Below are 21,180 nucleotides of genomic sequence, written 5' to 3' on the forward strand. Positions count from 1 at the left end.
CTATGTTGACTAATTTCTGTCATCGCTTTATCTTTTTAGAATATCTGCCTCGACTGAATTGTTTAATTTTTTTAAGTCACTGGTCTGAGCATCTTATTGTGAGTGCTGGAATCAGGCATCTACTTACGGTGGGCCGTTTTATGGTTATTATGTGATATGCAGGTCACTGTGCATCACGGGGCCATTTTGGTGGCTTTGTAATGGTGTTTTCTTCTGTTCATAAATCCTATTCACTCACACAGGGCTTTATTTTACATTTCATTCAAAAATTTAGACCGACAGTATGTGCAAAGTTAACAATCAAGATAAAGCCTATTTCACTTATTATCGTAATATCCTTTTTTGGCATGGATTGTCGCTTTTGTTATTAACAATGAGAGGATATGAAAACGCCATGCAGACTGGGGGAGGGAATAAATGCCTCAAAATAGACATTTGAAGGCAATTAACAGAAGTGTGTGGATTCGAGGTGCCAGATGGTGTCTCCTGAATATAGGATTCACAGCCCAACAGGACTGAAGACTCGACGCCAGCGTTCCCTCCCCAGTGCTTTTTGTGGATTTTATGTTTTTTTAAAGGAGTAAGGTATCCCCCAAGTAAATTTCCGTCCTTATGAAATCAACAATTAAATGAAAATCTCTTGAAACAAACTGACAATGGCTCACGCTTTTGTTTTGCATTCGGTCAGCTACGTTAGCTTTTACGCTATTTAACTACATAACATCACTTGGTCTCCTTCTCACGTGCTGCTCCCCAGCCTCAGTCATAATGCATTGGTGATCCATCTGAAATAATACAAATCCACTGCTATGTCTATTACCGGTACAATATTCTGTTTTCAGCATATTCTATTTTTGTACTGCATACTTTTTCAATTTGTGTGCTTATTTTGTCTACAGTGAACCCCGAAATCTGAGGTCAGTTTACTTGACCTCTGTGGCTTTTTATCTGTCTGCTTGCATTTTGTACAGAATTGGCTCCCAAAAACCTGGCTTTCTTAGGGGCCTCTCAGTGCATACGTGGTTTTTGTGGGAAAACCAAAGGAAGTAACTTATCATGGAGGGTTAGGGTTATTCTTAGTTATCGTGAAAGGACTCTTTATATGGCTAAGATGGCTTTGTGTGAATTTCTCTAAAAACACTTGGGTGAAAAGTGTATGTATGTCTTATTGAGGTTTGGCATATTGCTTAGTTTGTTATTGTGGGTTGATAATTTTCATTCAGCAAGTTCCTTGACCAGCATACCTTCATTTCACTCCCAGTTAGAGCTGCCACTAATGACTATTTTTCTATAGATGAATCTTTTTTACCGATTGTTTCGATTAGTCTAAACTATCGCTGTCAATTGTATCAAAAATTGAGTAATCTGTCGATGAATCTGTCAATTCATTGAGTAATAGTTTTTATAATGTAATCTCAGGCAATGTGTTGTATTGTAATATGATATAATTAGCGTGAAATCAACCCTCAACTGCAGGGTGCACACTCAATGACACACACAGTCAGTTTAAGCACACTATTTTAGTTGTATGTTCTTGGACAGTGGAATGAAACTGGAGGATCTGCAGAAAAGCCACCACACAGAGTGAACATGCAAACTCCAACCACACAACGCAGCGGTATGCGGTGACACCATGAGCCTGTCCTGACATGCTTGCTGGAGGTATGATGTTATTATCAACATGGCATTTCATGCACATGCAATTGTCACAACTCAAGGACTGCAATAGTTTCCTGGGTTCAAGCTGGAATAAGTTTACAATAAGTTACTTATTGTAAAACTCTCACATATCTGGTGTGACACGCTTTCCGACTCTCACGATCACACAAGAAATCTTAGCAAATCTATATTATTCCATCATAAGCCTAAAATTAGGCAAATTTAAAGCGTTGGGGTAGTTTGCAAACCGTACAGAATATTTACAAGGTAATAAAACTCTTACATACATGTAAATGCATGTGCAGACTTAATTGAAAATCTCACGTCAGCCAACTGGACCCAAGTTGGTAACCCTGTATTATGCAAGAAGATTCGGGTTAAGTGACATACAGGAATAACAGAAAGTAAATGAAGCAAAATAATTTGTCACCTTGATGACCAAGACAGATACAGGCTACTCCGCTCGGCCACTCCCCTAGGCTACAGTTAACGTCGCGTTTATCTTCTCAAATGTCGTCTTTTAAGGCTCTGAGGCTAGGGATCTATGCCAGTAACCGGAAGGTTGCTGGTTCGAATCCTGTGAATGCCAGCAGTAATCCTACTCTGTTGGATTCAGTAAGGCTCTTGACCGGCAAGTATTTCATCCTGGGTGTGACATTAATCTACACCCAGCCCTGCAAGGAGGTTCTTCAACTTACAGGGAAATTTGGGGGTTGGTGACAGGATTGGCACTCCAGCCACTGGAAAACAATTCCCACTGGTCCATTCAGACCGGTGTGGTGCTAAGGTGTCACTCGCCACACGGTTACTCTCGGATTCTCATCCCGGAGTTGGTATGTTGTGTGGTGGGTGCAGCAACACATTGTCAGCACATGCTCTTTAGCTTGCTTCTTTTAAGATGTACTTGCATTGCAGTTGTTCTGTGGTGAGATTTTTAGTTCTGCTTTACAATACTTAGACGACTGCATTTTCAGTCACTTTTAATGTAAATGAAATCATTTGTACCCTCAAACACTATGCACAAGTTTCTTCTGTCACATTGCGAAGTAATCGAGAAGGAAAATTTTAATCGATTGCATTTTATAATTGATAATCGTGTTTAATTTGGTAATTTCAACAGCTCTAATCTGAACAATTAATTTTCCTCCAGAGAATCAAACTGACCATCTCATTTAAATTAATATTATTTAGACAGTCAGAGTCAGACAGTTTAATTGTCAATTCCTTTACATGTACAAGCCATATAAAGATATCGAGATTACGTTTCCCACTGTCCCTTGCGTACATTAGACAAACAGTACAGGACGGGACGAACTATAAACTGCACAGAACAACAACATAACAACAACGTAACCTGGGTTATACCAAATTCTAACGCTATTTCTAAACACTAAAAATACAGTGGACAGACAAGACAGGACAGACAAACAAGTGTCCAAGTACAGCACAGCAGTACAAGTACAGCACAGCAGTACAAGTACAGCACAACAGAAAACATGTATGTGCAGTAAGCAGTGAGTAAACGGTAAACAGCATGTAAAGTGCATTGATTGTAGCAGTAAACAATATGTAGGTAGTAAACAACATGTAAAGTGCATGTGGATTGAACTTAAGAAAGACTTAAAGTCAGGAACTGGCAGCAATGAGTTTTCAGTCAATAGCAGCATTGATAAATAAAAATAAAAATAGCAGGTTGTGCAATTTCCATATATGAAGATAGTCTTTCTATTTTGTGAGTCAGAGGATACAGGGTCCGAATTGTTTACTCTGGGGCTGGAAAGAAGAATTCAACATCCTGACGGCTTGGTGGACAAAGCTGTAAGTGAGTCTGGTGGTACGGGACAGACAATTTTATGGCTTTAATGATGGGTGTATCTAGCAGCTATAAGGACAAATGATATTTTAAAAACACACCATACTAATGGTATTTTAATAAACATGAATAAACAACAATTAAGGTAGTTTTGGCTTTTTTTTTTTGCAGTCCATCATCCAGAACAGGCCTGTGCGTTTCTCCTTCAGGTGCTCGTGCATAGCGCTAGTGCCACTCTGGTGTGCCTTTGAAACTTTACACAGTGTACAAACCTTTTTGTTTTGTGATACTTTGAATTGCATAATTATGTAGTTATATTGAAGGATATGGGGGGGGGTGTTTGTTGTGGTGACTTGGAATGGACAGGGGTGGGTGCAGCATACCTCTCTTTAAGGAGTGCAGGTGACGGAGTGGGGTGATGAATAGACCTCTGCCAAGGAGCGCCTACCTGCACTCCCACGTGCTTCTCTTACCAGCATAGCAGCTGAGCCCCGTTTTAACTTTCCGCCGTTTGACGCTTGTATACTTATATGTATGTGTATATCCCCCCCCCTTCAGCTTGCTGACTATCCTTCTCCTCCGTTTGCCTTTCTTTGTCATACATAATGTGGGTCACCAGACCATCGCACTCACAGAGACAGTAAACACAAAGAAATTGAGAATAAAAGAGGATAATTCAGCATGACAGGAGGCCACAGTTTACTCGCCGATATGACATTTGGCGCCGCATTTCAGAGCCGGCCAGGCAGGGCAGCTTTCCTCTCTCCTTATCTCCTCTTTCTCTTCTACCCCTTCCTTTGCGTGTGGTTCTGTCTTGCTACCGTTAAACGTCATTAAATATTCCACCTTCGCGTGCCACTCTTTGTCCCAGCAGCACCGGCTTCGCCCTGAGAAAGCAGCACAAGATGAACATGGTGAAGAGGATCATGGGCCGGCCGCGCCAGGAGGAGTGCAGCCCGCAGGACAACGCGCTGGGCCTCATGCACCTACGGCGCCTCTTCTCAGAGCTTAGCCACCCGCCGCGTCACATGACCCAGAAGGAACAGGAGGAGAAGCTGTACATGATGCTGCCCGTCTTCAACCGGGTGAGGAACAATGATCTCTGCTGAACAGGGGGGGTCAGGCAGCAACTGAGGCAGGTAGTAGTTTACATGGGGGGTTAAGGGCACACATTGCTTCAAGCCAAGATCCAATCCTAGCTGTCGTACCACTGAGGAGGAACTTGAGCAGAATCTTTATTTTTTCATTTTCCCCACTTCTTACATTCTAAAAGGTACTGACCTTGGAATTACTGCTATAAATATGAATATTCCCATCCTGCGTACTCCCCATCCTGGGTTGTTCTCTTCTGTGTGCCCGTAGCTTCTGGGTTAGGCTACTGAATAGGACAAATGGATGGATGGAAGGATGGATGGACATCTCGCATATAAAAAGCTGGTTCTTTGACTATCCATCCATTGGAAACTGAGAAGCTTTGCATCCTGGTTCTCCGCTCATCTCTCGGCCGCGTGATGCCCCCGTGCTAAAGCCAGGGCACCCAGCTGCCTTCCCTGCATTAATGTGGCAGTTGTAGAGGGATTATCTGTGTTCCAGGATGCAGTGATCCTGCTTAGCATCAGCTAATGAGAACAAGTGTCTTTGTTTTTTGTTCCCCTAGTTAATGATTTTTGGTATTTTACGTTTATGTGGCACATTTCAGCTTATTGTTCGCCCAGTGGGCTGTAGAGATTTCCACTCACCTACAGGTGAACGGTGCACTTCAGTCCCTTCAGCGGTGCACTTCACGACGCGTTCATTAATCACTCAGTACTGTTAATGATTTAAGCATTCATGCAGAAGCAGGTCCTTTTTGCAGTGAAGTGCAGTGTAACACCCACCCTACTTTTGAGAGGCTCCACTTCAAAAACTGTCACAGACGAGCAGCGATTGTAGCCTTTATTGGAACACATCGCACTGTTTGTGGGTGGGTGGGTGAGAGAGGGAGGGGAGTGTTTTCTGCTAATGCTACACTGCTAACATAGGTTGGGCTGGCTGAGGCCTTCATCTCTAGTTAAGAATTGTGAGTAAAGGTTATGTCAGTTTTAATCCAGGTCTGATGTACACTGGATTTTATTGATGCATATGATTAGGACTGGTGAATTTAATCTCATTTTAATTTCAGTTTTGGCTACTAACAATTATCAAAACAAAATAACTAAAATAAAATGGTTATTCTGCCACATTTTGTTTCACAAACATGCTCCCGTTTTGTCTTCTGTTATGAGACCTGTGTACCCCTTTCCAGCCCCTTTTTTTGCTGCTCATTTGAATTATTTTAGGGTTCAAGGAAATCCACTGTGGAAAAAGACAAATTTTGTATAAGTTCAATAAATGCCTGATATTTCCAAAGTCAGTGAGTAATCGTGTTAAATAATCTGGATCTCAATATTGACCAAAATAATGATGATTATAGTTAACTGACTAGCCCTGCCTCCGAATAACTTTCTGTCTGGAAGGGCAGTAAAAATGACCACGGCTCCGTTAAGCTGGTTATGTGTCTAAAGGCTGTATTCATAGTGATCTGTGCCTTAGTCTGCTCTCTGACCATGTCCCCCGGCTGTGTGTGACGCAGGTTTTCGGGAGCGCCCCTCCCAGCACGATGACAGAGAAGTTCTCTGACCTGCTGCAGTTCACCACCCAGGTCTCCCGGCTGATGGTGACGGAGATCCGGCGACGAGCGTCCAACAAATCAACAGGTTTGAGGAGCCGAAACCTTTATTTCCTACCTCACTCCCAAGCTCGTCTCAGACAGCATTTAGTATCAGCTCTCCTGAGCCTTTGTGTGAAAATAAAGGATGTGAGCAAGATGCTGGTTTATAGTTACAGAGCACATCTTATTCAAACTGAGTGTGGCAATAAACTGGATTCCCTCCAATAATTAATCTAAAATAAGCTGGTACGTGAGATATCAAAGCCAACATGCAACTGCAAAGTCAACTGTAGAAATAATGACACGGTGATGTTCATTTTCACACTGTATACGTTATCAGATGCATGGCAAATTTAAAGGGGAGCCGTCTATCAATTTTAAAGTCTTTGTGCTGCAGATGTTGGTTAGTCTTGTTACATGGGCAGCTTTGGATCTTTGAATTTAATCATTAAACATAAACCACTGTATCCCTGTGCTACCCCCCCTTCCCAAAGGGTTTGCACAGTAATTTGACTTTAGGTTCAGGTCCTTACCCCCATGTACAGTGTCTAAGTGTCTGTCCTTACGGAACTAGCTGGTGGAGGCTTGTCCCGTTGGGCTGAAAACAACTTCCCATCGTTCTCTACTTTCCCCAGTATCGGCTCCTGTCTGCGGGGCAAAATATACGCGTCAGAGGTGCTCACCAGCCGCGCGTATTTCCGCAGGACCCATCTGTTCTCTGGAATAGCCTGCACCACTCACACTCCCCAAATGCTCTTAATGTAGCACTTTCTGCTGCTCTGAATTATTGTCTGATTAGCTTCTCACTTGCTTGGAAGTTCCTTATCCAGTACTGCTTACCCCTCTACCTGGCTATTCACTGGAAGTTCAGCCTACCTGTACTTATGCCTAGTTGACTCCATCGCAGCCATATGTTTGTATGTATGTGCTATTTGTCCACCTTGTATATCGCTTTGGATAAAAGTGGCTGCTAAATAAAATAAATATGTGTGTTTGCAGCTCTCTTTATCGTATTTCTTTTGTTGGGTTCCTGGCTAAAGATGGACAGGGGCCTGTGCCCCTTAAAGAAAAGGGACCATTATACCTCTCTGTTCCTGCAGAGGCAGCCAGTCGAGCTATCGTGCAGTTTCTGGAGGTGAACCAGAGCGAGGAGGCGAGCCGAGGCTGGATGCTGCTCACCACCATCAACCTGCTGGCCTCGTCTGGACAGGTGTGGTCATGAGGCGGGTGAATGGGGCCACGGGTGGGGTGGGCGGAGCCATGGGCATTCTCAGCTCCATGTCTTTTTGCCGACGATCTAAAGGCAGTGCTGATCCAGATTGCATCCTCTCCTGGTGATCAGTATGCCGAATTCCCCGGCGGACCGTCTCGTGCCGATATGAAATAAATCTCAGGAATGCTTTTGAAACAATTTTTCTTTGAAGTTGCACTAAATCAAATTTTTGTTCAGAGTAGAAAAAGGCTTTTCAGATCCCATTCCCCCTTTCATGATCCGCAGCCTCCTCTGATTTTATGGCAGTTTATTTGCTTACCGTTCAGGGAGAGGCTTGTATATCTGCAGCGGAGCCCATAGCTGCCGGGGCACCTTGATGGCTAGGTATTTGCTCTGCTGTCGTGCTGCATCCTTGTTTACTGGATACTCAAGGACACCCAGCATTTCTCAGACAGGCCTGATGTGTGCTGAGCTGCTCTCTGTTACCTTGGCGACTCAAGAATACTGACGTTACTCTAATAGCTTTTGTGAGTTATTTTTTTAAATATAGCCAGAATTCAAAAGAACAGTTTTGAAATCATGTGTGTTATACAATGTTTATATTATGGAAGAGTATTAGGCCAGCTTATAAGAAATGTAACAATTTTGTTTCAAGATTAAGAAAGAAATATTGGATTCAATCTTGTCATTTTGAATTGGGATGAAGTTAATGTTGTAAAGTCAGTATCAGGAATCAAGCTGAAATCTACACTTACAATTTTATTCCATTCTCAGCACTGTATCTCGAGAAAAAAAAGAAAAACAAAATGTCAAGCTTAATGCCAAAATTTTGTATCATCTAAGAATACAGTTATTGTTTTTCTTCTTGGTGACCCTAATGCTCTTCCAAGGTGTATTATCCTACTGTTCTCATTGTTTATTGTTGTGTGAGAGCGTTTCTAGCAAGTGTCATAGGTGCCATTTCTCATTTTCTTTATCATCCAAAAAAATTGCCATAAATGTGTTTTTGGCCTCAGTCATTCTTGTTGACTAGGCTAAAATGCTTAAAGTTGTTCTTGGAAAAATCAGATATAAAATAAATCACGTTTTTTTTTTTCTTTTTGGAGCAATTTGTCAGTTTTTTCTGAGCACTTCAGACTTTCGCCACGGCAGTGTTGCATTACTGCTGAATGATACACTATGTATCGCCCTGTTTGTTTTTGCATCAGCAGATGGAGGAGCTGTTCCGACTGTCGCTAACTCTCAGATTGTCTTTCATGTGAAATCGTGCCTGAACTCTTACTGGAACAGATGTTATCACCAGTCTTTGTAGATAATTTCTGGCATTTACTCACCTGATGCCACATTGTTTTATGTCTCTCGTTTTATTAGCCTTGGTTACTGGGATATTTTGCATCAATATCAGTCATGCTGTCACGTAGTTTTCTTTTGAGAAGCTTTTTTTGGGTTGCCGTAATGTGCGTTGCGATTTGTGGATTTCCTGATATGACCCTGAGCATAACTGGGATCTGCTGCTTGTTATATGTGTTGCGTTCATCTGAAGTTTCTGAGGAAGAGCTTCTCCTCTGTTTTAGAAAACGGTGGACTGCATGACGACCATGTCGGTGCCCTCCACGCTTGTGAAGTGTCTGTATCTGTTCTTCGACCTGCCGCATACACCCGAGACCCCGGGTGCGGCTCAGACGGAGCTGCCACTGGCCGACCGCCGCGCTCTGCTGCAGAAGGTCTTCGTGCAGGTGAGGCCCCTCACCCTACCTTAAAGCTCACCAATCAATAGAGACTATTGAGCTCTCGACCCCCCCGTTGGGTGTTCCGTGCTCAAGCCTTTACAGTCCCACTTGCTGTGATATTCCTGTACATTTTCCAGTGCTGAATGAGTGATGTTTTGAACCCCATGCACTTCTTTTCTAAGAGGGTTTGTTGTTGTGGCTTTTGCATCTCTGATACAAAAAACAAAATAGAAATTTAAAACCAAGATTTGTGTCACGAATTGTAGGGCAACTGACTGCTAATATGTGCTGTTTAGTAACATTAGTTATACTGTATGGAGGAAGTATTGCACAGAGTAAGTTTTTTTGCTTTTATTTTTTTATTATAAAACATAAAAGTAAGAAAACTCTTACTTTGTGCAATACTGTTACTTGACTGCCACCATAAATCGTTGACAATTGGACTGCTGCTTACTCTGGTTACTTTATTTCATGTGCAATAACGTCCCCCCCCCCCACTTCTGTACATGCCAGTGGTCACTTTTTTATTATTTATTTTTTTTTTTTTACAAAAAACTTTATATTGTTATTTCTTTATGCTATATTGCTGAGAGACTTGGTGATTCTCGTCAATCACTGCAGGATCTACATGTTGTGATTGTTCGTTAGCAATAAATTAGCCCCAGAGATGTAAACCTTGCAAAAGCGAGCAGTGGGTAATTCGAGCCAGAGACAGAGACCGGGGGGTCATACTGCTGACACTGTTTCCCTTGCTGGCAGATCCTGGTCAAGCTGTGCAGCTTCGTGTCGCCTGCTGAGGAGCTGGCCCAGAAGGATGACCTGCAGCTGTTGTTCAGTGCCATCACTTCCTGGTGCCCACCCCATAACCTACCATGGAGGAAGAGTGCCGGCGAGGTGCTCATGACCATCTCGCGGCATGGCCTCAGCATCAATGTGGTCAAGTACATTCATGGTACGTTTTGGGCCTCCGTCAGCATTGGTGCTTTTTCATCCATCTATCTCTCCATTCATCTATCCTTCCTTTCATTCCTAGCTATAGTACCCATGAGCAAGGTATAGCTATCGAAATACTTACTAGAACTCCAGCTGTATATAGAGGAATAAAATTCTCATTGCTAACTTAAGGTGTATACTTCTTTCAGCATTAAAGGACAAAGCGTGTAAGCCTGTCTTATTCTGTTTATAAGCCAGTGAGAGAGCCTTCACTCGAGTGGTTCTCTGCTCTGATCTCCTCCCAGAATGTGCTTCTGGGCATAGAAATGATCATAGGTATTACTTCTAAGGTTGGGCTCTGCCTTGTGTGTCTTTTTGGACAAAGTCGTGGAGTCACAGCTGAGTTCGGCAGGCGGGCCTGACAGAAGGTGCAGTGTGGGGCTGCCGTTGCGGATGGAATTGAGTTTGTCGGAGAAACCCAAGGCTGGAGTAGAGTGGGTGATGTTAGAGCAAGAGGAAAGTGAAAGGGCCCAGCGCTGGAGAGTTGACAGCCAAGGGCTGAGAGTCAGTGCTGGGCACTGCAGGTGAACACGGTTAGAGTCCATGTTCAGTGGCCGATTCGCAAGGAACACCTGGCCAGTAGTAGGTAAGACCCACTTTGCCTCTTGAGAAGGTAGACTAGTGCATTCAGAGAAACGTTCCTGCACACTGCCGTTATACTGAGCTGCTGTTTTTATGGTGTTCCTGTTAACTTTAATGAGCTTGGCCATTCTCCTCTGACTTCTCTCTTTAATATGCCGTTTTTGTTTATATCCATTGACTGTCAGTTGTTAATACTGTACGATTTGAAAATTCCCGGAAGATTGCTATTTCTGAGATGATGGAACCATCGAGTCTGGCACCAACAATCACTCCATTCACCCTCACTTAGGTCATGCTGCTTAGCCATTCTAAGGCTTAGTCCAACAGTAAATGAACCTCTTGGCCCAGTCTGTGTTCTGTTCTGCATGTATTCAATTGCAGTCACATGATCTGATGTTTGGAGGAGCAGGTTTCATTAATAGGCTCTACCTAATAGACCGGCCTTTGAGTATATCATTAGTCAGATGAATTTTAATTTTCTCCTTTGTACCATTTATTATTAAACCAGATTAGAGGCAATTTATTGTTGAAACTGTGTTTGACTCTTGTCACTTGGGAGATTGTTCTTTGCTTGACCTTATAAAATGTTTTTCATATTTCATGTTGAAAAGTAAAAACAGAATATTCCTGCCAGATAAATGTTAAATATTTAAAACTCTGCCATGAATTAAAAACCTCCTGACATCTCTTTTATTGGCATTGTACCGTTGTGCTGCTAAATACATCATCCGGTGAGTCTCTCTTAATCCTCGGTGTGACATGACCAGATGCACGCACCTTAAACAGATGTGATGCTGTCCCCTGCAGAGAAGGAGTGCCTGTCCTCTTGCATCCAGAACATGCAGCAGTCAGACGACCTTTCACCCCTGGAGATTGTGGAGATGTTCGCCGGCCTCTCCTGCTTCCTGAAGGATTCCAGTGATGTCTCTCAGACTCTTCTGGACGACTTTCGCATGTGCCAGGGGTATACCTTCCTCTGTGACCTTATGCTCAGGTATGCGGCTTTGTGGGGGTGTTCGGGGCTGGGGGTGGGTATATGAAAAAGTATTATACGTTAAGTCAGGGATTATGCCTATTAGAAACGTAGCTGCTAGCCGTAATATCAGGGGGCAGTGTGAGCAAAGTCATTAAACTGCATTTGCTCCAGGGTCTGAACCTTCTGAATTATATGTTGCTTTGGATAAAAGCGATGGACGGATGGATGGAGAGAGACGGACGGACGGATGGATGGATGGATGGACGGACAGACAGACAGACAGATATATTTTGAATGGGGAGAATGCAAAGTGTCCTCTGCTTACTGATGGTTTAGACTGCGGCCTTCTCATCTTGGGTGTTCATGAAACAGTATTGAGGGCTATGGAAGGCTTCTTATCCAGCAAACCTGAATTGGCCATGTCCTTCCAGACTGGAGCAGGCCAAGGAGGATGACTCCAAAGACGCCCTGAAAGACCTGGTGAACTTGGTGACGTCCCTCACCACGTACGGCCTGAGTGAGCTGAAGCCAGCCGGCCTCACCACAGGCGCGCCCTTCCTCCTGCCAGGTTTTGTTGTACCGCAGCCCTCCGGCAAAGGTGGGTCCCATGGGATCTGGCAAGCCCTGGGTCTCTAGCAGGAAGGCAGCACACTGGCACAGTGCCAGCCAGCCTGTCTCACTGCTGCATTTGCTTGTCTGTTTCGGAGTTCAGATGGGTCCTGTCATGAGATTACATCATTACTCATCCATTTCATAGACCAGCGACATATGTCACTAAATTTTGGTTATCGGTATTATTTTTACGATGGTGAAATCACTCTTATCCAAGTGTAATTAGTGTCAATATGGGCATACCTTAAATTCCAGGCCCCCTGACAAAATGTCATCTTGACTCCCCTTCACCAATTTAGCATATAATTTTCTGTATTGAAGGGCTTCTGTCAAATGCTGAGCCAGCTGTATCTACCAGGGTATCCATCCCACTCTGAGACCTCTGCTCTTCTGTCTGCATACGTAACCACCACATACTACATGTGGTCTGCTGTTTGGAGTATATGAGTGAGGCCGTGTAATTGCTCATTCTGCTTATGCTTCTTAGCCCCTCCATCCTGCCTTCTTTATGATACTGTGCTGTTCCGCATGGCAGATCTGTCTTGCCCTTAACGATAGACTGAAACGAAACGCAGGTTTCAGGAGTCCACAGTGCCTGCTGCCGTTTGTTTGTGGGATTAAGGCACTGTAACAGCTTCACTTGATACGTGTCGCTAATCGTCTACAGCATCCCTTCTTTTTATAACTGCTGCAACTTGGTGTTTCAGTATACTGAATTAGTGAACATTTTTTTAAGCAATATTGAAAGATTCAGCCTGCCTGCTGGACAGTATAGTTATGGGTTACATAATCAATCAATTCCCCCCCCCCCATTGTACTGAAGAGTTATGGTCTTTAACAGCCTAATATGGACTGAGCATTGGCGGTATTTGGCCGTAAGAGGCCTGACATAAAGGGATTGAATTACTGTTTTCCTCACATTGTACTTTTGTTATTCTCACTTATAAAATCACAAATGAAAATGTGTAGCTAAAGCAAATCAGCTTAATGTTGTATTGAAAGTTCGTAAGTAGAGGAGCGTCTGTTTAAATTATTTGTGGTTGTGTGTGTAGGTCATGTGTGACCCGTCCAGCAACCTCATAGGTTTGTCCTCTTACGTTATGAGGGATAGCTTTGAACAGGAGTTATCGCTTCCCCAATGTATTGTATTGTATGTGTGCTCTATTGTACCATTGTAGGTATGAGTATTTTTGGGTCATCAGAGTGTGGTGTGAAATTCCATCTGTTTCTTGTCTCCCAGGTCACACAGTAAGGAATATCCAAGCCTTCTCAGTGCTCCAGAATGCATTCCTAAAAGCCAAAACCAGCCGCCTGACGAGCATCATCCTGGATGCCATCTCCAACATTTACATGGCCGACAATGCCAACTACTTCATCTTGGAGGCGCAGCACACGCTCTCCCAGTTCGGCGAGAAGATCGCTAAGCTGCCGGAGGTGCAGGCCAAGTACTTCGAACTGCTTGAGTTCGTGGTCTTTAGCCTGAACTATGTGCCCTGTAAGGAGCTGTTCAGCATCAGCGTTCTTCTCAAGGCCAGTGCGTCCTACCAGTGTAGCATCACCGCCATGCGCACCTTGCTCAAGCTCAGCCGCCACGACCCAATCTTCAGCGAGGTCTTCCGGGAGGTGGGCCTGCTTGAGGTGATGGTGACCCTGCTGCACAAGTACGCCGCTCTCATGAAGGACCCCACGCAGGCCTACAACGAGCAGGGTGAGGAGAATGTCCGTCCACAATGATACGCCTGGACGTTTTATCATCCGGAGTTCTTAAGGATCATGTGATGATATTTTGTTGCTTGGCTGTTAGCTTCAGAATCCCCACCTTATTGAATTTCACCTTAATCCTATTGACATTTTGGCAGTAACATTTTTATTGACTGGAACTGAATTCTGCTTGCTAACAGAATTTCTGTGCCAATAAGCACTATTCATTTTAATCACTAATGTAGTGCTGATTCTCATTTTATAAACTTTGTCATGAACTCAGTGTAATTGGAAATGTGGATTACGGCTGCGTCTGAAATGTGAGATGGAGGCTCTATATTGACGTGGCACCTGTTTAACCCTTAACACCCTTCCAGGTGAATCGAAAAACAACCGAGTGGCAGAGGATCAGAAGCAGCTGGCCTGGCTGGTGATGGAGACCCTCACCGTTCTTCTCCAGGGGTCCAACACTAATGCAGGTGCTTATCCACTTCCTCTTGCCACCGAACTAGAGATGCCTATGAGTCTGGTCTGCCCTTGTTTGAGCCCAAGGAGGATTGGGGAGCCCCTTTGCAGTTCCTTAATTAACTTCTCTCTCATCCATCCATCTACCTATCCGTCAACCTTCCAGTAGCTTATCCAGTGCAGGATCTATCCATGTGTGCCCACACAGACACACACACACAGACACACACACACAGACACACACACACAGACACACAGACACAGACACACAGACACAGACACACACAGACAAACACAGACACATGCAAAGATATCTGACACTACAGACTTTTTTGAGGAATCTTATCTTAATGCAGACCTCCTTAATTATTCGTTCTTTTGTTTTATGCATGGTTCAGACGCCCGATCTGATAAATCTGGGCTTTTCATGTGTGACACAGTGATAATGAGAAATGATAAATGGCCTGTGGGGTCGAAGGTCACGCAGGCCACACCTCCCGTTTATACACTATTAATGCTGACAAATTGTCTGAGTCTACTCAGTGTCTGTCCTTTTGTTTCTTCTTTGTCATTCTCTCTCTTGGGTGGGGGCCAAATCAGCTTGACTGCTTTTCCTTTGGGTGGTATTTTGGTGGGGGGGGTGTAGGGGAGAGGCTATTCAGTTGGGATCTGGCTGACGTAGAGATTTTGTTTGTTCTGTCATTCCCAATTACCAATCTCCAACCGCTCACAACAGGATGTTGGACAGACCGCAAGTAAACAGACCTTTCCCGTCCACGTCTCGCTGCGTCGTGTTAAAATTCCCAGCGAAACAGGGGTAGTGCAGCCTTTTGATGTCTGCGGATATCTACTCCCCTTTCGAGCTGTCCTGAGGTCCTAAACAGGGATGTAAATTGAGGCCTGTTACAATATTGATGAGTCAGTTTCTCCAGAAAGGGAGCTGAAGGCTTTTAGCAGATGGCTATTAAGCCATTTAAGCCACTCCTACTTCATACTGACTGTCAGCTTCTGCTATTTGGATTCATGCATGAATGCGCTGTAGAGAAACATTATTTCTAGGGCTGATGTTATTTTTGCTGACAAGTAAACCTTCAGACAATTCCTTTGTTTTGTTTAGGGTGGTGGTTGTTTAAGAGTATCAAGTCATTTATAGCATTTTTTAATGATTAATGGTAATATATATTTACTTTCTAAGCAAAAAATAGGTTAAATGGTAGGTGAGTATGTACATTTTGTAGAAATGCTCTACATTTATCATAGTGATTTATGATGGATTTTTAAAAATACCTGATTCGCATTATAGGTAATGCTCTTCCCCAGTCATACCGCATCCTGCCATAAAAAACCAATTATATTTCTAAATTATATTTAGAAATCTTAAATATTTCCCATATCTGTACAGTCTGTCTCCTTGGCAGTTTCTAACTGTGCAGTTAGCTGGCCATTTCTCAAATGGTTAGATATCATCTCAAATATCCGATTTTTTATTTTTTTTGATGGGCCATCATTGATGGTCAGACCTTCCCTGACGTTTTAACAGATTGCTGCCCACATCGCTCTGATTTAAATTTAAATAATAAGATTTTGTGCGGCTCTACCTCCTGCCCTGTGTTTCCAGGAACAAGCTTTAGCTCCTCCCCGCTAGATAATCGGTTACGGTACAAAGATGCTGATGTTATTTATTAACAACTTTTGTTTTCTTGATTTTACTTATTAGGGGTGTGTGTTTGTGCTTATTGATTTTGAAAGGAAAATAGACTCCAGGCCCTCAAGTGTGATGGGGTGTTGATCTTTGCCATAGCTCAGCATTTAATTGTTATTAAATTAAGGGAGTAGGACCTCCTCTGGATGAGTACCCCCCCCCCCCCCCCCCCCATCTGGGGAGAGTAGAGCCTCCTCTCCTGGGAGGGTCTTCCGCTGTTTCACGTGTCAGTCAGTTCTTGTCGGAATTAATATATAATGTACAGGATGACCACCCAGGACTGGCCCTGGGGGGCTTCTGATCCTGAGGTGGATGGGGTGGGGATAAAGTTACACGTTATTTGTTATGATTGTTGCCTGATTGTTGTGATCTCACGAATTCTCTGCAATTATTAATTTGTGAATTTTCGTTAGGATTCTTCATACTTTAAAACCGTGCTTGTTCTGCCCAGAGCTGCGTGAATGTAAAGGTGCTTGGAGTCGGCCTCCTTTGTGACGGTGCGTTCCCCTCCCCAGGTCAGTTCCGTGAGTTCGGCGGTGCTCGCTGCGTACACAACATCGTGAAGTACCGGCAGTGCCGCGAGCACGCCCTGATGATCATCCAGCAGCTGGTGCTGTCCCCGAGCGGCGAGGATGACATGGGCACACTGCTGGGCCTCATGCACTCCGCGCCCCCCGCGGAGCTCCAGCTGAAGACCGACATCCTCAGGGTAAGCGTCTGACCTTGCAGGTGTGCTTCCGTCACCCAGAACTCCAGGCGGCCATCTTTCCGCAGGGCACATCTTGACTTAAAAACATTGTGCGTGACGACGCCGGTGTATGGAGCAGCTCTGTGCTCATGATGAGAAGGTGGCCGCTCTTCCCATGGCTGGAAGGTGCCATTACTGTTGGCCCTTAATCACAACTTCTTCAGGGACACTGGTTGGCCTTTCTCTTTGATCCTTATGCGTCATTTTGGACAGAAAAATCTTCTAAATAAATGCAAAGAAGAACAGTGGGGGTTGAGGTCAATTACAGTGTTAGAGTTGAGTCCCCCTCCTCCAGTAAATGCATACATGTAGCCCTAAGTCTGACCAAAGTCTTTTGTTTCTTGGGCCCAGATTGTATTGCTTTTTAGAGTTTTTTTTTCCGTACTGTCTAGTTACCGAGACGTTCTTTCATCCCAGTTAGTTATTTCAAATCCAGTCCACTTCCATACCCAAATGAAGCCCTTGGTCCCTCCTCCTATGCTTCTACTCTCCCTCACACCTGAAGGCAGGTTTTTTATGATCATTTTTAATCTGTGTGGAAGCCTTGCTTTCGGATCTTTAGTCACCATCGATTTTCTCCTCTCTGCCTGTCCCTGCAAGCACATACCAGTACATGTGTATCACTGCTATTATGGCAGAATTTTATATAGATCTTCGGATTTCTTAGAAGATGAAAGTCTGCCATTCATGCAGGAGTGGAGGTTCCTGGTAGGCTGAGCTGGTCCATGATAGCAAGGATAGCAAGCAGATTCCTGCCTTTATGTAACGTTCAGCAAACTGTCAGTCTTCAGAAACTCTCTCAGTTGTTTTAATGTGCACTCTGCATGCCCTTCAGATTCATTAGACAGTTAAAGGTATAATTGTGACCCTGACTGGATATTTCTGAAAGCCCTGGCCATTATTTTTAAGTGAAAGTGTCAGAGACAACGGAAACTGCATTGCTTTGGAAAGACCTCGTTTACAGAGCAGTAAACACCAGGGTGAAGCAGCACTCTCTACCTGAGATTTTTAAATATAGGTACATTTATTGAGAGCAAGTTAATTACATTATATTTATTCTTTTATTTGTTGCTTTTATCCAAAGCTACTTGCAATAGGGGGGTTACATTTTTATGTGTGTGCTTTTTAATTAATTGTTTGTGAAAACTTGATATCTTAGTTCATGAGCAGATTTCCAAAACTAATTTCACGGGATATTTGGACTGGATATTTCTGTAAGTACGTACCATTTTATTGGACTTAGTGATTTTTGGAAATTTAACAAAAGCTCTTTGTTGGATTACATGAGGACTGAGTGAGTTCGGGCTCCCAGCACTGTAACTTAAAGGAAGCCTGACTTTGGGTCTTTGGCGGTCTCATTCCGAAAACAAAAAATGGACCGAGTGAGTTTTGGAAATTTTCTCTTTAGTTATGCGATTTAATTAGTAATTTCATAATTTAAATGTCTTGGGCCTGTACCTGATAACCTACTGGTTCCCCATGCTCACTGGTCCCATGCTGCTTCCCCGGCAGGCCCTCCTGGCGGTCCTCAGGGAGAGCCACCGCACACGCACCGTCTTCCGCAAAGTGGGTGGCTTCGTGTACGTCACGTCACTGCTGGTAGCCATGGAGGGTTCGCTCTGTGCATTGCCCCGGAACGGCTGGGAGAAGGCCAACCAGAAGCAGGTCTTCGAGCTGCTGCACACGGTCTTCTGCACGCTGACGGCTGCCATGCGCTATGAACCCGCCAACTCGCACTTCTTCCGCACTGAGATCCAGTACGAGAAGCTGACCGACGCTGTTCGCCTGCTCGGCTGCTTCTCCGACTCCAAGAAAGTGGGCCGAGCCGGCGTGCTGCCCTCCAACTCGCAGTCTTTCCAGAGGCTTCTGGAGGACGAGGCCGTGCTGGTAGACAGCGTGTGTCCCACGCTGAGGCACTGCAGCAAACTCTTCATTTATCTATACAAAATGGCCACCGATTCCTTCGACAGGTAATGCTCTCACGCCTACTAGAGTAATAGCTTTAGTTTTTTTATGTTTGCTTCTCTGGTCTTTTTCCCCCCTTGCTGATTTATTTTCAGGATTCAGGAACATCAGAGTGTGCAATTAAGCAAGAAATGTGGACACTGGTTCACGTAAGCCAAGCAAAATAAATGCGCTCTACGTTTTTTTTGAATGAGGGTTAAACAAAGGATCCTTTGTCCGCATTAAGTGAGTGAATGCATCTCGGCATTGTTGTGTTTCTCTGCTGATCCGCCTCAGTATTAGTCATACGGCTATTTGGGCAGATTTAAGAGAATTGTCATTCCTGGCAACACTTTGGATGCATTCACATAACCGTAGCTCTGTTTATGGTAAGTTTTCTGGGTATGTGACAGAGTGAGGAACACTGAATAGAATGGAGGGCTTGATTTTAGTGGAAAAATTGTGTGCAGACGTTTTATGAAATTCCATTTGGAAGCCGAATGTGTTCCATCGTAAGCGGTGGCATCGTATGATCTTCCAGAGTTGCGGCTGACCCTCTCCTTCCCACAGTCATCTTTCTGATGATTTGTGTGTTTTTCCTGCTGCAATTCTACCATTCTGCTGACTTTGGGATGCTCCTGGTAATTGGCTTACCCAGTTAAGCAGCTGAGTGCTTTTCATGTTGCAGGGACTTATGCATGTGAATTGATAAAGTTCACCATGTTAGATTAATCAGAGCAGCCAAGGTTTGTCCTCTCTGGAGTTTGTGGCAGTGTGATACGAGAACGCAAGGGCAGGGAGGCTGCTGGTTTACTTGGTACAATTGAGGCTCAGCATTTTATAGCCTATTAAGTCTATTATTTTGTGACTGTGCAGTCCTGCTGAGAGAAGCTTGGTTAGATACAGAAATATGATGATGAAGCGTAGCTGAGAGCAGATGTGGCAGCAAAGTAATGCCGTATCTGTGCTGCTTGTTCTACCATTAAGGTAGGGCAGTGTTTCTTAGTCCAGTCTGCGCAGACCCACAGACAGACCACATTTTCTCTCCCTCCCAGCTCCCAGCCAATGAAGAACACAAAATATCTGGTACAAGTGTGTTGGGAACTGGGAGGGAACAAAAATGTGGACTGTTTGTGGATCCCTGAGGACTGAGTTGTGAAATACTGAGGTGGAGTATTAAATTAAAAGATGAGGGGATGGAATGTACAAATGTAAATGTACTTATTTTGTACTAAATGTACTAAGTGATTTATTTCCTTTAGTGCTGGTTTTCACTAAAGTAACCGTGTGTGTGTGTGTGTATGTGTGTGCATGTGTGTGCACCTGTAAATGTGTGCATTTTACTTCAGGCATAATTATTTCGTAGTTCACGCTGCACGTGACCTTTTAGTTTTTTTTCTAAGAACATTGGTCGTATAAACAATAACCAGCAAAAATGTTTCAGAAAATTGGTCAAATGGCAATTCTGAGAGAGACACGGATGTGTGGTACCTCTCAAGGCTGTCATTAATATTTAAGCTTTATTTCATGTATTTCATAGACCTCCACTGTTCTTATCAATGTGTAACACGCTTCGCTCAGCTTGTAACATGGTGCTGAAACGGAAGAGGCCTTGCAACACTATCAGCTGCAGCGAGTTTTAACTATGTCCTGTGATGGCATAAACAAGCAACATATAGCACACACTATATGGACAAAAATGTTGGGATACTGGCATGCCATTTTAAATCTATAGTTATCAGTATGGAGTTGGTCCCTCCTTTGCAGCTATAACAGCTGCCACTCTTCTGGGGAGGCTTTCCACAAGATTTTGGAGTGTGTCTGCGGGACACTTTGCCCACTCATCCAGAAGAGCATTTGTGAGGTCAGACACTGATCTTGGGTGTGAAGGCTTGGCTCACAACCTCCGTTCTAGTTTATCCCAAAGGTCTTTGATGGGGTTGAGGTCAGCGCTCTGTGCCCTGTGGGTCACTCAAGTTCTTCCATACCAGACTCACCTAACCATGTCTTTATGGACTTTGTTTTGTGCACTGGGGCACAGTCACGCAGGATCAGAAAAGCTTCCTCAAGCTGATTCCACAAAGTTGGAAGCATAGAATTGTCTAAAATGTCTTGGTATACTGAAGCATTAAGAGTCCCCTTCACTGGAACCAGGAGGCTTAGCCCAGTCCCTGAAAAACAACTGCATTCCATTATCCCTCCTCCACCAAACATTACAGTTGGTGCAGTGCAGTCAGGCAGGTAACGTTCTCCTGGCATCCGCCAAACCCACATTCATCCATCAAACTGCCAGACAGAGAAGCTTGATTCGTCACTCCACAGAACACGTTTCCACTGTTCCAGAGTCCAGTGG

General features: G+C 44.0%; 1 protein-coding gene across 4 annotated transcripts in view; it reads left to right on the forward strand.

The window, feature by feature from the left end:
• Nucleotides 1-21,180, forward strand: part of wdfy3 (WD repeat and FYVE domain containing 3) — a 93,780-nt gene that overhangs the window by 19,755 nt on the left and 52,845 nt on the right. For all 4 annotated transcript variants that reach the window (XM_049020381.1, XM_049020382.1, XM_049020379.1 and 1 more), the window contains exons 2-12: nucleotides 4,347-4,557; nucleotides 6,084-6,207; nucleotides 7,262-7,371; nucleotides 8,949-9,110; nucleotides 9,864-10,056; nucleotides 11,487-11,673; nucleotides 12,087-12,253; nucleotides 13,508-13,975; nucleotides 14,346-14,447; nucleotides 16,651-16,844; nucleotides 18,396-18,853. In XM_049020381.1, the coding sequence (XP_048876338.1) occupies nucleotides 4,378-4,557; nucleotides 6,084-6,207; nucleotides 7,262-7,371; nucleotides 8,949-9,110; nucleotides 9,864-10,056; nucleotides 11,487-11,673; nucleotides 12,087-12,253; nucleotides 13,508-13,975; nucleotides 14,346-14,447; nucleotides 16,651-16,844; nucleotides 18,396-18,853 (2,345 nt within the window). In that variant the 5' untranslated portion in view covers nucleotides 4,347-4,377. The remainder of the gene's footprint in view (nucleotides 1-4,346; nucleotides 4,558-6,083; nucleotides 6,208-7,261; nucleotides 7,372-8,948; nucleotides 9,111-9,863; nucleotides 10,057-11,486; nucleotides 11,674-12,086; nucleotides 12,254-13,507; nucleotides 13,976-14,345; nucleotides 14,448-16,650; nucleotides 16,845-18,395; nucleotides 18,854-21,180) is intronic.

Source organism: Brienomyrus brachyistius, chromosome 7 (genome assembly GCF_023856365.1).
Source record: "Brienomyrus brachyistius isolate T26 chromosome 7, BBRACH_0.4, whole genome shotgun sequence".
Taxonomy (NCBI): Eukaryota; Metazoa; Chordata; class Actinopteri; order Osteoglossiformes; family Mormyridae; genus Brienomyrus; species Brienomyrus brachyistius.